This window comes from Rutilus rutilus (assembly GCF_951802725.1).
Source record: "Rutilus rutilus genome assembly, chromosome: 4".
Taxonomy (NCBI): Eukaryota; Metazoa; Chordata; class Actinopteri; order Cypriniformes; family Leuciscidae; genus Rutilus; species Rutilus rutilus.
In genome coordinates this window covers 19,840,140-19,856,757 of record NC_140212.1, presented here as the reverse complement: position 1 = coordinate 19,856,757, position 16,618 = coordinate 19,840,140, and the positions used below count along the sequence as shown (strand labels likewise).

General features: G+C 43.0%; 1 protein-coding gene across 1 annotated transcript in view; it reads right to left on the bottom strand.

The window, feature by feature from the left end:
• Nucleotides 1-4,006, bottom strand: part of LOC311288980 (actin nucleation-promoting factor WASL-like) — a 30,587-nt gene extending 26,581 nt beyond the window's left edge. Inside the window, exons 1-2 of the mRNA XM_084406713.1 lie at nt 3,690-4,006; nt 3,476-3,600 (exon numbers count right to left, since the gene is read on the bottom strand). Coding sequence (XP_084262839.1) covers nt 3,476-3,600; nt 3,690-3,966 — 402 coding nt within the window. The 5' untranslated portion in view covers nt 3,967-4,006. The remainder of the gene's footprint in view (nt 1-3,475; nt 3,601-3,689) is intronic.
• Between the last annotated feature and the right edge of the window lie 12,612 nt (nt 4,007-16,618).

Sequence of the window (16,618 nt, the reverse complement as noted above, 5' to 3'; positions counted from 1 at the left end):
TTGAAAAACATTTATTGTAGTTTGAAATTGGCCATGGCCATTTGCGTATGATTTGTATTGTTACTCACTGTAATTAGATACATTAAAAAGTTATTAACTGTTTTAATAAAGCATCTATTTTTCTCCATTCTTAAAAAATGCATCTTGCTTTAGTAAAGTATATTAGTAATTTCCTGACTAAAGTTCTAATGTCATTTAACAGATTTCTTGAAGTGCTGGAGACATGAATGTTACACTGCAGACAAAGCCCAGGATGTCTTGCATCCGTCAGTGCTTGCATTGCTCCTTTAGGAGTGAATGCAGATGAAGATGGACAATAACAAAAAGAGAGAAGCACCCTTCTGATAATGCTGACATTGATTAAACACTGAGTTGTTGTCGAAAGCATAATCACCTGACCTGGGACTTATCACTGCTTAATCAGGTAATCATTCATATTCCTGAATCTGTATTCAATTTGAGAAATGTAACTGATTCACTTTAGCTTGTTTCCACTCAAACACAACAACAAAAAAACGTCTTGTGACTGTGAAGAAAGTGACTGACATGGCTATTTTGTGATATTTAAAGAGATTAAGGTCTACATAAGGTGAATCTGCAGCGTCAAAGGGATAGTTCAGCCTGAAATGAAAATGATGTCATCATTTATTAAGTTGTTCCAAACCTGTATGAATTTATTTCTTCTGCTGAACACAAAAGACGATAGAGTGAAGAATGTTGGTAACCAGACAGGTTATCAACGGCCACCGTCAACTTTCTGGTTACCAACATTCTTTAAAATATCTTATTTTGTGTTCAACAGAAGAAAGAAACTCATACAGGTTTGGAACAACTTGAAGATGAGAAAATGACAACAGAAATTTCACTATCCCTTGAAATAAATTTTCATTGAAAAAAACTAAGTTCTTTTATTCTACAAGATAAACTTGTTACTTGAATGCTATGTAGTTTCACAGAAAATGAACTTGATTAGCTGCCTCAGGTGCGTTTAATTATGGCTGGAGATAAAATCGGACATCCCTGCCATAGTGCTTTCTTTTGATATTGAAGCATTAAAGGTGCATTGCGCAAGAGTCTGAGTTTTCGCAGAACTACGCCCCCTCTGGCGGCAAGCGAAACTGCAACCAGAGGTGTGCACGCTCACGGACCATACGCACACGCACGCTTGCACGAGCACGAGCTGGTCATAACCCAAGGAGCATCAGCCGCACAAATCTTTTGTTTACAATCATAATGTCTTCAGAGGTAATAAAGTTTTAAATCTGCAAGTAATTTAAAATATGTGAAAGGAAAGGCAATTGAGTAAATAACACACTTATGTGTGAGGGAAAAAATGGGGGTAGTAGAAAACTTGTGTGTTTAGTAGAAAACAGAAACTGTGTTATGTGTTTACTGTATCCACTTATGACTATTATTATGGAAACACGTTCATGAACAATATAAGTTATTACTTTGTAAAAGCTCAAAATAGTAATCATGATACCATACCATACACAGTCGGTCAACAAAGTACACCCAAATGTCTCAAGGTAATAAACAATCAAGTGGCACTATGACGTTACCATAAAAGCCAAACAGGCTAATCCGCCGAAGATTTGCGGGGGTTTAGCCTGTTTTATTGATCAGCTAAGTAGCATATTCCAATAGCAATACATCGTAATTAAGCAGTAATTTGCTCAAAATTTGTGTCTAAGTATCTAACTTATATATCAGCATTTTATATCACAATCATTCTGAACCTGATCACTGACAATGGTAAGTTAGTAAAACCTATTCCGATTGTACATTTATCTAGCTTACGCTAAAGCATTACACATTTTATGGATCGTCATTTATTGTCATTATTGGCCGTATCAGTCATTAGAGAATGGGATATATCTTACCTTTTTATCAAGAAAAAAGCCAACTGAGGATCCCGTTTGAGCCCTAGAGCAGACCGGAGATCTCTCCATTTGTTGAAAGCCTTCCCTATGTTTAGATCGTCTTACCCCGACGCCTGTCTGACTCCAATTTGGACCTTTTGGTTGCACTAGACAAAAGTTCTCTTTTTTATCTTACGTGGAGTTTGCGTTGGTGTTTGAAATGAACTACAAGCCGGTCTAGAATCCATTTTCTACGGAGAATGGCGGCGTCGGCGCATACACAAACCTGCCGTGAACGCGCATGACGTCACGCCCAGTCTCAGATTCCGACCCGAATCCCTCTTATTTATTTTACTGTACAGGATTATAGAGGCAATCGCAGTGATCAGAGAAGGGCTCATTCAGCCCATCAGGCAATTGTTTAAGCATGTATGGGTTAGAAAACGGGTATTTTTAACATGAAAAGTTGCGCAATGCACCTTTAATAGATTTTAGACAAATAAATTAAATTAACAATACTATAATCGTAGAATATTTTGTGTTCAGTGATTTTTTTTTTCAGACTTCTGAAGTCAAATTTATTTTTAAAGATTGAAATGCTTTTGTCCTATTTCTCCCCCTTTCTTTTTTTAAAGAATGATCTTTTAATATATTTTTTTTGTCATTGATTGATTGAATAAAATAAATTGTCTCAACTGCTGGAAAGGTGTCATTTATATTTTAAAAGGTTTTCGCCAAATTTTGAAATGGTCAGGAATTTGTTGACGCACCATTGAAGTGTAGTTGAAATATTAATGTTGTACATCAGATGGCAACATTGGTTGACATTCCTTTTCAGTTGTATTTTCAGTGTTTCAACAAAATGTATTCAGAATCAATATCACATTGTAACATTGATCAAACCATATTACCAAAGATTATGTTTGTTAATTTCAGTGTTAATTCAACAGCAGTGATATAGATTCAACATCATAGTGTAACGTTGATTCAACAAAATTACCATTGATTATTTTTGTTAATTTCAGTGTAGCTATGCTATGACTCAGTCTGTCATCTACTCTTGAATCACTCTCTTGGTACTTTGATGGCATACGTCCGGTGACGTGGCATCTGCGCTCAATTCGGACAGAATTTTTAACCTCAATTCGGACAGAATTTCTAAACATGCACTGCAGCCGCTGATCGGTCTGCGTAAAGCGCTGCATAAAGTCGAACAAGCCTGATATCTGTAGCTCATTCTGTGCATTATACATTATGCCATTTGTACGTCATCGCACATGTGCAGTCTAAGCATCATTTTTCAATCCGATCAAGTATTTACATGTTTTTTTTCGATCAGATTAGAAAAGGAACTAGCCACCGCTTTCAATCTGATCAAAATTTAATTTGGATCAAGCTCAATTGGATAGATTAAGGTGTTTACATGAAGGCTTTTCAGTCCGACTGAACCGTCAATCCGATTAATAATGTATTATTTGGTTGCATGTACAAGTAAGATCATTCCAATGGAATCATTAGTGATACCTTCATTGCAGTTTGAGTTGGGAACATCAGACCTCATCATGACTGAACAAAATCTGGCAAAGAAATCAAGGAAATGCTTGAGAACTTACTGTGCATTTCCTGCCCAGGTGTTTAAAGAGCACTTCGTTTTCTTGCGCAGTGAGAAGAATGGAGCCAATATTCCTCAAGGTCTTCTGTGGTCTGCCAGTGGCATCCATCAAGTTGTGCTTCTTACCTTTAAAAAAGGTTTTCATGTTGTTAGAGGTGATTTTGACAGTAGGAGTTGAGACTTGTATTTTGTTCCAGTACAAATGTCACACTCACCATCTCCAGGTTCAGCGTAGCAGCGTAGTTTTGTATTCAATTTCTCCATCATTTCAGCAAACACCACATTTTTACCTAAGACAGGTCTTGGAGTGAAGGTCTGTCTGCACTGAGGGCAGCTGTAAACTCCCTTCGGATCCTCATGATTCCAGCAGTTTGTAATACAGCTCATACAGTAACTGTGTCCACAGGGAATGGTCACTGGATCCTTCAGTAGATCCAGACAAACTGAACAGTTGAACATGTCTTGAGCCACTAAAATGCTGGCTTCTGCCATTTTACAGAGACGTAAAGCAGCTCAGCAATCTCAGCTCAACAATCCACTTAAAGAGTTTCCTGGTTCTGTCTTTGAGAAAGTGAAACTGTGAGGGTGCAGTCAGCAGTCAGCCAATAGAGGGTAAAGTCTCAAACTATTTTCTGCTTCTGCCTGTAATTTTATGCTATAAACGTCTATGGAAGCCCATACTTTTACATCAAATTTGGACGTTATTTAATAATTACCATTTGTTATATCCTGTGTTTTGACATTTTATGTCATAGGTTTTACATCATAATTTTGATCTTTTTATCTAGTAATTATGACATATGTCAAAGTTCGACTTTTTATCTCATATAATTATGTCTTAATATCCCAAAAATGCATCTTTTTAGGTAATTTACCCTTTTTATGTCATCTCATAATGTTTGACTGTCACAACGCTGTGTTGTGGAAAGTACAGGAGCACGATGATTAAGATGAAAGGCAGTCTTTAATGAATCCACACGTAAGTAATCTAAACCAAATGAGCAGCATACAACACATCTAAACACAGACGAGACCTGACAGCAATGAACAGAATCAGAGGAACTTAAGTAGGGTAGAGTGGGGGATAATAATTACTATAATAAAATATTTCTGTCTATCAAATCCTTTGTTTTACACTTAATGCAGTATAACTAGGTGGAAAAATCAAAATATTTGAACAAAACATGAAAAAATTACCTCAAGTGAGCATTAACTAGCTAGCTTGTTAGCACAGTTAGCTCACTGATGGAAGGTAGTTAATTTTGCCTATTTTGAACATTGCTGAAATAAATATTAATATATATACATGTTGATACATTACTTGCCTTTTACCTTTAGAGATTAAAAACTATTGTCTGTTAATTTTGCTGTTGATCTATGAAGCAAACTGGTTGGTAAGAAAGGGGGCATTTTACCCCACCTTGGGGGGCGTTTTACCCCACCGCTGGGGCAAAACGCCCCCTTTGTACAAAAATATTTTCAGTGAAAATACTAATTAATTATGAAGGCTGAGCAATTTTAATATTTGGTGAATAACTCCTGCCATAGTCACTCAAAACCGGGATGGCAATTCTAGTCACATTTATGTTTTGTTTCACTGTAATGTCACATTTTCCTTAAGGGGGGCGTTTTCCCCCACTCTACCCTACACGTGCAAACAAGGAAAATTAATGACACACACCTGAACTAAATTGTTTTATTACCAAAGTTCGGGAGTAACATGATCAAATGATCCATCCAATCATCACGTCATGCCAACCAGCAGTCAGTAATCAACATGTCTACCCAATCAGCATGAGTGGAGACCTATATAAACACAGTCGACCCACCTATGTTCCTTGACAGTTTTCGGCATCCCTCCACCACTCCGTCTCCACACTCACCTGGTTACTTTCCTAACCAGAAATACGGGGGGAGTACTCAGGGTTCGGTCCATATTCTGAGCTCGGAGCCTTCCCCTCGGACAGCACGTCAAATATGCATACTACTTTATCTGATTATTTGTAAGTGTGAACTCGTGAAAAGACAACTAATCTGAAACCATGACAACAAACTCAGCTAGAAATGGTTCAATCAGGGCTGTCAGGGATGTCCAACCCAGGTGGAGACGACGTACCAAGGGACCCTGGCAAGGCCGAATGCCCGATGGTCACTGCTGGAGTCAAGGGAGAAAGGAGCGCAGGATCGAGGGGGACGGGTTTAAGTGAAGCGCTCTGAGGCCGAAGGCAGAGCCACAAGATCCTCACGCCTAGGAGGAGATGGCTCCCAGCATTCCCGAGGTGTATCCTTGCCACTGAGAGGAGGCTGAGGTGGTACTGAGGGGCTGATGGGAGACAGTGATGACTGGGTGGCAGGAGTGGCTGAGGGCGGAAGCGGAGACTGAAAAAAAGTGTAAAAAACAACAAAAAAGCATTCCAATTGGTAGATTCGAGAGGTGGTGGGAGAGGGAGGCTGGGTGGAGTTAGCATGACTGAAGATAAAGATTTCACATTTGGGCATAATGAAGGGACACAGGGAACTCATCTCTCCACACACAAACCTGGAACACTTCCCATAAATCCTGATGTACTCGTAACATCATAAGAAGAATGGCATCTACGCTAATTTTAGAGTCTTTGTTTATCCCGAGGTTTTCCCGCAGCCTGCCGGATCCAGGCCGTATCCAGATCTGACGAAGGACCTTCGCCTGGACCCGATGACAACACAGTGCTGAAGTGCCAACTAGTCTCTCCCTATGGAGGATCCCTTTACCACTCTACAGATAAAGCGTTGTCGGGAAAATTCGGTTCGCGTACCTACCCCGAAGTGACAAAATAAAATAAAATTATGTATCAAAATTCATAAGGAAAGACCAGTACTTTGTTTAGGCTTGGTTTGTAGGGAATTACAAACCTGCGCACATATATTCAAACGCACATAACTATAGAACCAATTCTTAATGCGCATGTGAACGCCATCAGCGTTTATCACAGGTTCGCGTTTAAAGTCTGTGTAGAGAGAATGGTGTCGTCTTAGCGGCCCCTAATTTAGTAACAAATGATCGTTGCGACGGAAGCGTATCAATCAAAACTAACTTTAGCTGGAAAATAACTTTATTAAAGAACCGCTATAAAGCCAAAACAATCTCTGTTACCTTAAATTATACGTTTATCTCTGTAAAGCAGCTTTGAAACAATCTCCATTGTTAAAAGTGCTATATAAATGAAGATGACTTGACTTGACACATCCACACTGTTCTTTAAATCCAGCTGGGACTCACTCTCAGTGGCGGGTGGGTGGGCCGGGCTTGCTTCCACGAGGACTCCCACAACAATGGATGGTACAGCTGACTCACACACCTGGTCAAACGCGCTTCCCTCAGGATCTGATGTGATGTCAGGCTTGATCGCTCCTCCTGGCGTGGGCTCTAACATCACGGCTGAGGTGGTCCCTCCATTTGCAGTGGGCTCATGCTGTCACTTCTCGCAGTGGGATGGTACTGGGCTGGGCACTGGGTTAGGAGTGAGGTGAATATAAACATGTTGTTTCAAATGTTGTGATGGCCATGTTATCATTGTCTGCAGCTGGTCCAAGGGTTAGTGATGATCCACAGGATACCAGCACCCGCTCCACATAATTAGCGAAGCTCCCCCAAGGGCCTTCCCCAGACAACTGCTCCTTGGTGGTGGTGTTCAGGCCGACATACAGAAATGTGCAGAGGCAGTTGTCCGGGAAGCCTTATAGGTTAGCATGAACAACATGACATCATGACTTTGCGTAAACATACACGCCACTTTCAAGTCAAGTGGCGTGTTATCTATACGCATTTTGAGGTATCCGCGTGTATGTCCACGCCGTCATCTTCCGCGTGTATGTCTACGCCATTAAATGTCCGAGTGATTCCGCGTGTATGTCTACGCCGTTAAATGTCCGAGCGAAACGAAGCAAAATGTAAATCTACATCTGGGGAGCGATATTTTTTTACTAGGATGGTAGGGGAAGACTCATAAATGGTATTAACCCCAGTGACGGGTAGGTTTAGGGACGGGGTTGGGGTAAGTCATATATATTTATATAGAGAGTAATGTAACGTTAAGTCAACGGCGTTGATAAACACGCTGAAAAGTGATTATGCGTGTTGATAGCACGCCAAAAATGGAAATACGAATTGGCGTGTCATACATACGCCATTTCATGAGATCAGTCTGGCATGAAAGAGAAAATCCACAAAAATGTTCCTCAAGGAAGCGATTCCTTTGTTTAGGGCTGATTAACAAAAAAAGCAGGATTGTCCATGGTGGAAGATAAAAAAATAAAAAAAAACACGAGATGACAGAGATGACAGAACACAGCGTAATCACTTCTGTGTCTGGTCTTCTGTCTCTACACAATGTTGTGGAAAGTACACGAACACAATGATGAAGATGAAAGGCAGTCTTTAATAAATCCACACAAAACTAGCAGCATACAACACATCTAGATTCAGACAGCAATGATCAGAATCAGAGGATCTTATGTACACGTAAAAACAAGGATAATTAATGACACACACCTGAACTAAATGATAACTAATCTGAAACAATGACAACAAACTCAACTATGTAAACGGTGCAAACTGAAAACAAGGTTAAAAAAAAAGACCTGATTTTGTAATTGGATTTTTGTACAGAGAAAAAAATTGATTCAACCACAGTGGATTCAGGGCTGGGGGGACAAACAAAAATCATGTTTGATTACCACTATTATATGCCACTATTATTGTTTCTGAAGAGCATTCACATTTTCAAAGAGAGAACTAGATTACATTCTTTCCTAGATACTGGAAATTGATATCTCAAAATAAGATAAGAGTAGAGGTTGTCATTATTGTCCAACAGCTTGACAACTTGACATAAACCAATACATCATAACCTGTCATAAATGTGTCATAAACATGACATAGCAGATTAATTATCAAACTTAAGAAACTACTTAACTTTATGGGTTAAAATTACATTAAACTGTCATGTGGTTGGTTTTGACATTTGCTGTCATGAGGCCATTATAACTGTGTCATGAATACATTTTAAATATTTTATTAACACTGACATTTTAATGATAAATTAAATTCGTACCACTGTAGTTGAGGTCAAGAAAAATATTCATGACACTGTTATAAAATTATTCAATAGAGTATTAACACTTAATTGCAAGTCATATTTTAATGACAAATTCAATTTGTACCACTGAAAAAAAAAAAAAAAGTGGTCAGAAATATAATGTAATGTTCACCCAAAAGCTAAGTAGTTCCTTTAGTTTGATGATTAATCTGCAATGTCATGTTTATGACATATTTATGACAGGTTATGTTGTCTTGGTAATGTCAAGTTGTCATGACAAAGACACTGACAGGTTATGATGTATTGTTTAAATGTCAAGTTGTCATAAAGACATCTCAAACAATGTCATCTTTGCATTAAAAATGACATAATTGAGCAAAATACTTCATGACAATTGTCATTAACATGCATAAAACCTCCTTCATATTCATGACATGTGTCTTGTCATGATTATGAAGTTGTCATGTCAGTCTTATGCACACCCCTTCAAGTAAAGTGTTACCAACCCAGCATCATGGGAGCTTGCTCACTGAAGGAGCTATCTGTGCAGCTGGTTTATGGATCATTCGAGGCAAGAGGCTAGTGAATAACATCCTGTACAATTGTGTCCTTTGTCGAAAACTTTGTGGCCACTTCCAAATTCAGAAGATGGCTTTTCTTCTATCAGACCGGATATGTACAGATCCTCTGTTCACCAACGTAGGCCTAGATGTAATTGGCCCATGGTCCATCTACGCACATCGGACAAGAGGATGTCTGGCACATGACAAAAGAGGGACGTGATCTTCACTTGTCCCAGAGTCAGGGCAGTCCACATTGAAGTAATTGAGTTGTTGGATACCTCCAGTTTGATTAATGCTCTCAGGCGCTTCTTTGCTCTCAGAGGACCAGTAAAACAAATTCGTTCAGATTGTGGGACGATCGAAAATCGATGATAGGAGTGTTCAAAAATACTTAGCAGAACATGGTTGCTCTGGGATATTCAATCTTCCTCATATGCCTCCTACATATGTGGCTCCTGAGAAAGAATGATAGGGATAGCAAGGAAGATACTAGATGGATCGGCTGATCTGGGCGGGTATACTCCCATCGTAACTCGACGATCTTTTTTTGAAAAACATTTATTTTTTATTTAAATAGCTGTTTTCAACATTGATAATTACAGTGAATGCTTTTTTGACCATATTCATATATCATATTAGAATGATTTCTGAAGGATCACGTGACACTGAAGACTGAAGTAATGATGCTGAAAATTCAGCTTTGATCACAGAATTAAATTAGAATTATATATTCGTATTGAACCGTTATTGGCTTTCGGTTTGGTCCTGCCGACCAACATTTAGATAGCAGTCGCGCTGGCGCGAACACAACACAATATATAAAAAAGACATTCATTTCCACTCTCAAATATTTCGTTTTTAATCGTTTTGCTTTTGAATTATTTCGACATTGTGAATAAAACTGCTGCCCTCAAATGTTAACCTGGAGTCTTGCAAACTTAAAATAAAACTAAAATAAAATAAAACTTTGTTTATAACTAGGCTACTACAATAATAGCCTACATTTCATTTTTTAAAAGGAGCGGTTTTTGCTTTATATGCTGCTAAGAAGACACCCCAGAAGATGGGTCGAGTATAGCTCCATCATTGTTCAAAGTAAAAAAAGATCATACTTTATGATGTTAGTTTTAATAAAAAAAATAATAAAAAAAAGTCAAGGGAATTTATCTGTCATTTCTTTCTTTTTGCTGTATCGAAAACGTACCGAACCGTGTCTGTCACCACTCACTGTATCGTATTGAACCGAACCGTGAATTTTGTGATAATTGAATGAAAGTATTCATTTGTTTTGAAAAACTACTGACCCCATACTTTTGAATGGTATAGTTGGTTTCATTACTACATTTACACTACATTTATTCATTTAACATACACTTTATTGACTTAGAAATGAAGAATGTTTGTTTACAGACAATTTATGTTATATGAATTTATGTTTCAATATGTGGTATCGTCAGGTTTGTATACCTCAAATTAAAACCCAGTGATGTCCACAGATCTAATGGTAACACAATAAAAAACGAAACTAAGATTATGCCCTGCATCATGAAAAAAAAAAAAAAACGTTTATTTTGTGTTACATGATATAAATACCTATTGGTGTTGCCTACGGTATAGGCTACCTCTATGAACAGTGCTAATTCAGGTTAAGAATGCACTGTGACAAGAGCCAAAAATAAAATAAATAATAACAATAAAAAACAATAGGGTCCTCTCACCATCGGTGCTCGGGCCCTAATGATTATGATGACGCATGCAAAACAGAGAGAAAATACTAAATTCTATTCGAATAACTACACAATACCACTGTTACCATCAGTCAAATTAAATCATTAAATGAAAATCCATCTTTGCAGTGCATAGAAGTGGCATCAGATCTGGCATTCATATATTTTCACTGCATTTACAATTGCATAGCTATGAGATCGTTCAAATTAGAAATCAGAAATCAGGACAACATATAGGCTATATATATATATATATATATATATATATATATATATATATATATATATATATATATATATACTTTTAATATATGTCCAAATAGAAACTGTTTATTTCAAATTGTAATAATATATCACAATACTGTTGTTTATACTATATTTTAATCAAATAAATGCAGGCTGGGTGAGCATAAGAGACTTATTTCAAAAACATGTAAAAATCCAACTGACACACACACACACACACGTTTCAAGTTTCGAAAAATACAACAACAAACAGTAAAATTGTTAAATATTATAACAACTGAATTTATAATTATATAGGGTTAGTCTTGTAGCCAAAATTCACGGTTCGGTTCAATCGCTGTCTGTTGCATTGAGATTCTGGTATGGCTTTATTTTGAAATTCTCGTCAGCAAAATAGGTGGAAAACAAACAATATTGACAATATTGTTTATAAAATGTAACTCACAATGTTAATTTATTGTTAATTTAACTGTTCCGTTCCGTTCGCCTTACGTACTTAATAATCGTGGCGTAAACATTACGTACGCCAATAGCAGCGCTTAGAAATCGTGACGTACGCCAATAGCAGCGGCAAAGCAGAAGCATTGTGGGAAATACCGACTGTTTTACCGAATAAACGTAGAATTTGTGTTCTTGTCGTGTTTAACACGACCTCGCGAGTATATGCAACCTGAAAAATCGCAGCTTGAATATCCACTCACCGTCGAAGTGAAACACAGGTCGTGTATGCCCTATAAATAGAAGTCGAGCGCTCTCCGTATTAATCGTTGAGGGTGAGCAGGCTGTCGCCAGCCCATTGATCACTAGATGGAACGGCTGATCTGGGCGGTTATACATCCCCGTAACTCGATGATCTTTTTTAAAAAAACATTTTTTTTTTTTTTAAATAGCTGTTTTCAACATTGATAATTACAGTGAATGCTTTTTGACCATTATTCATATATTATCATATTAGAATGATTTCTGAAGGATCACGTGACACTGAAGACTGAAGTAATGATGCTGAAAATTCCGTTATTGGCTTTCGGTTCGGTCCTGCCGACCAACATTTAGATAGCAGTCGCGCTGGCGCGAACACAACACAATATATAAAAAAGACATTCATTTCCACTCTCAAATATTTCGTTTTTAATCGTTTTGCTTTTGAATTATTTCGACATTGTGAATAAAACTGCTGCCCTCAAATGTTAACCTGGAGTCTTGCAAACTTAAAATAAAACTAAACTAAAATAAACCTTTGTTTATAACTAGGCTACTACAATAATAGCCTATATACATTTCATTTTTTAAAAGGAGCGGTTTTTGGTTTATATGCTGCTAAGAAGACACCCCAGAAGATGGGTCGAGTATAGCTCCATCATTGTTCCCGCGGTAACTAAAGAGCCTATCCTTTAGTCGTGCTATAAGAGTTAGGCGAACAGTCTCTACAAATTCGTATTTTATTATAAAGATAATAAGGATTATAAATATAATAAATTTCCCCTTCGTAGTATAAATCTACCTTTTTAGGTACTCTTCAACCGTGTTCGCTATACAACAATAACCCTGTCGTAAGCTGCCTCTTTGGCTAGGCTATCAATCAATCAAATCTCACAGTCATTTTTCATGTATTTGTGGACACAGACCCTTTTCACTGCTCTCTCATGTGACTTGAGAGAAACAGTGATGGACAGAAAACTCTTTATTCAAAACAATATTTTTAGACAGTCATATGTTTTAGTAAATCAGAAAGCTCATCAGAGTGACATCCTTAGTTACAGTCTTCCTATTGTGACCCTTTCTTCGTTGACGTCGAGTTTGAGGTGTAGGTGAAGTGAATGAAATGCCGCTTTCAGGTGTAGCCTTGTGACTCCGCAGCACAAGATGTTCAGTCAAATGTTTAGAGATCCTGAGTTTTCCTTTTTTTGGGGAACCTATAGGCAAAGGTGCTCCCTTTGGGGACGCAGCAGGCACAGGTGCTCCTTTTGACGATGCAGCAGACACAGGTGCTCCCTTTGGGGATGCAGCAAGCACAGGTCCTTCTTTTGGGGACGCAGAAGGCACTACCTTTGGGGATGCAGCAGGCACAGGTGCTCCCTCTGGGGATGCAGCAGGCACAGGTGCTTCCTTTGGGGACGCAGCAGGCACAGGTGCTCCCTTTGGGGACGTAGCAGGCAGAAGTGCTCCCTTTGGGGATGCAGCAGGTACAGGTGCTCCCTTTGGGGACGCAGCAGGCAAAGGTGCTGCCTTTGGGGACGCAGCAGGCACATGTGCTTCTTTTGGGGACGCAGCAGGCACAGGTGCTCCCTTTGGGGACGTAGCAGTCAGAAGTGCTCCCTTTGGGGACGCATCAGGCACATGTTCTTCCTTTGTGGATGTAGGAGCCACAGGTGCTCCCTTTGGGGACGCAGCAGGCACAGGTGCTTTTTTTTGGGACGCAGCAGGCACAGGTTCTTCCTTTGGGGACGCAGCATGCACAGGTGCTCCCTTTGGGGGCGCAGCAGGCACAGGTGCTTTCATTTGGGACTCAGCCTTTGGGGACGCAGCAGGCACAGGTGCTCCCTTTGGGGATGCAGCAGGCACAGGTGCTCCCCTTGGGGACGCAGCAGGCACAGGTGCTCCTTTTGAGGATGCAGCAGGCACAGGTTCTTCCTTTGGGGACGCAGCAGGCACTACCTTTGGGGACGCAGCAGGCACAGGTGGTTCCTTTGGGGACGCAGCAGGCACAGGTGCTCCCTTTGGGGACGCAGCAGGCACAGGTGCCTCCTTTGGGGAGGTAGCAGGCACAAGTGCTCCCTTTGGGGACGCAGCAGGCACAGGTGCTCCCTTTGGGGACGCAGCAGGCACAGGTGCTCCCTTTGGGGACGCAGCAGGCACGGGTGCTCTCTTTGGGGACGTAGCAGGCACGGATGCTCCTTTTGGGGACGCAGCAGGCACAGGTGCCTCCTTTGGGGACGTAGCAGGCACAAGTGCTCCTTTTGGGGACGCAGCAGGCACAGATGCTCCTTTTGGGGACGCAGCAGGCACGGGTGCTCTCTTTGGGGACGTAGCAGACACAGGTGCCTCCTTTGGGGACGCAGCAGGCACAGGTGCTCCCTTTGGCGACGCAGCAGGCACAGGTGCTCCTTTTGGGGACGCAGCAGGCACAGGTGCTTCCATTGGGGATGCAGCAGGTACAGGTGCTTCCATTGGGGACGCAGCAGGCACAGGTGCTTCCTTTGGGGATGCAGCAGGCACAGGTTCTCGTTTTGGGGACGCAGAAGGCACAGGTGCTACCTTTGGGGACGCAGCAGGCACAGGTGCTCCTTTTGGGGACGCAGCAGGCACAGGTGCTACCTTTGGGGAGGCAGCAGGCACATGTGCTCTCTTTGGGTAGGCAGCAGGCACATGTGCTCTCTTTGGGGACGCAGCAGGCACAGGTGCTCCCTTTGGGGACGCAGCAGGCACAGGTGCTCCCTTTGGGGACGCAGCAGGCACAGGTGCTCTCTTTGGGGACGTAGCAGGCACAGGTGCCTCCTTTGGAGACGCAGCAGGCACAGGTGCTCCCTTTGGGGACGCAGCAAGCACAGGTGCTTCTTTTGGGGATGCAGCAGGCACAGGTGCTCCCTTTGGGGATGTAGCAGTCAGAAGTGCTCCCTTTGGGGATGCAGCAGGCAAAGGTGCTCCCTTTGGGGACGCATCAGGCACATGTTCTTCCTTGGTGGACGTAGGAGCCACAGGTGCTCCCTTTGGGGACGCAGCAGGCACAGGTGCTTTTTTTTGGGACGCAGCAGGCACAGGTTCTTCCATTGGGGACGCAGCAGGCACAGGTGCTCCCTTTGGGGGCGCAGCAGGCACAGGTGCTTTCTTTTGGGACTCAGCCTTTGGGGACGCAGCAGGCACAGGTGCTCCCTTTGGGGATGCAGCAGGCACAGGTGCTCCCTTTGGGGACGCAGCAGGCACAGGTGCTCCTTTTGAGGATGCAGCAGGCACAGGTTCTTCCTTTGGGGATGCAGCAGGCACTACCTTTGGGGACGCAGCAGGCACAGGTGGTTCCTTTGGGGACGCAGCAGGCACAGGTGCTCCCTTTGGGGACGCAGCAGGCACAGGTGCCTCCTTTGGGGACGCAGCAGGCACAGGTGCTCCCTTTGGGGACGCAGCAGGCACAGGTGCTCTCTTTGGGGACGTAGCAGGCACAGGTGCCTCCTTTGGGGACGCAGCAGGCACAGGTGCTTCCATTGGGGATGCAGCAGGCACAGGTGCTTCCATTGGGGACGCAGCAGGCACAGGTGCTTCCTTTGGGGATGCAGCAGGCACAGGTGCTCGTTTTGGGGACGCAGAAGGCACAGGTGCTCCCTTTGGGGACGCAGCAGGAACAGGTTCACAGGCACAGGTGCTTGCTTTGGGGACACAGCACGCACAGGTGCTCCTTTTGGGGATGCAACAGGCACAGGTGCTCCCTTTGGGGACGCAGCAGACACAGATGCTCCCTTTGGGGACGCAGCAGACACAGATGCTCCCTTTGGGGACGCAGCAGGCACAGGTGCTCGCTTTGCGGACGCAGCAGGCACAGGTGCTCATTTCGGGGTCGCAGCAGGCACAGGTGCTCGTTTTGGGGACGCAGCAAGCACAGGTGCTGCCTTTGGAGACGCAGCAGGAACAGGTGCTTCCTTTGGGGAGGCAGCAGGCACAGGTGCTTCCTTTGCGGACGCAGCAGGCACAGGTGCTCCCTTTGGAGACGCAGCAGGCACAGGTGCTTCCTTTGGGGACGCAGCAGGCACAGGTGCTCCCTTTGGGGACGCAGCAGACACAGATGCTCCCTTTGGGGACGCAGCAGGCACAGGTGCTCGTTTTGGGGACGCAGCAGGCACAGGTGCTCCCTTTGGGGACGCAGCAGACACAGATGGTCCCTTTGGGGACGCAGCAGGCACAGGTGCTCCCTTTGGAGACGCAGCAGAAACAGGTGCTTCCTTTGGGGACGCGGCAGGCACAGGTGCTCCCTTTGGGGACGCAGCAGACACAGATGCTCCCTTTGGGGACGCAGCAGGCACAGGTGCTCATTTTGGGGTCGCAGCAGGCACAGGTGCTCGTTTTGGGGACGCAGCAGGCACAGGTGCTGCCTTTGGGGACGTAGCAGGCACATGTGCTTCTTTTGGGGACGCAGCAGACACAGATGCTCCCTTTGGGGACGCAGCAGGCACAGGTGCTCGCTTTGCGGACGCAGCAGGCACAGGTGCTCATTTCGGGGTCGCAGCAGGCACAGGTGCTCGTTTTGGGGACGCAGCAAGCACAGGTGCTGCCTTTGGAGACGCAGCAGGAACAGGTGCTTCCTTTGGGGAGGCAGCAGGCACAGGTGCTTCCTTTGCGGACGCAGCAGGCACAGGTGCTCCCTTTGGAGACGCAGCAGGCACAGGTGCTTCCTTTGGGGACGCAGCAGGCACAGGTGCTCCCTTTGGGGACGCAGCAGACACAGATGCTCCCTTTGGGGACGCAGCAGGCACAGGTGCTCGTTTTGGGGACGCAGCAGGCACAGGTGCTCCCTTTGGGGACGCAGCAGACACAGATGGTCCCT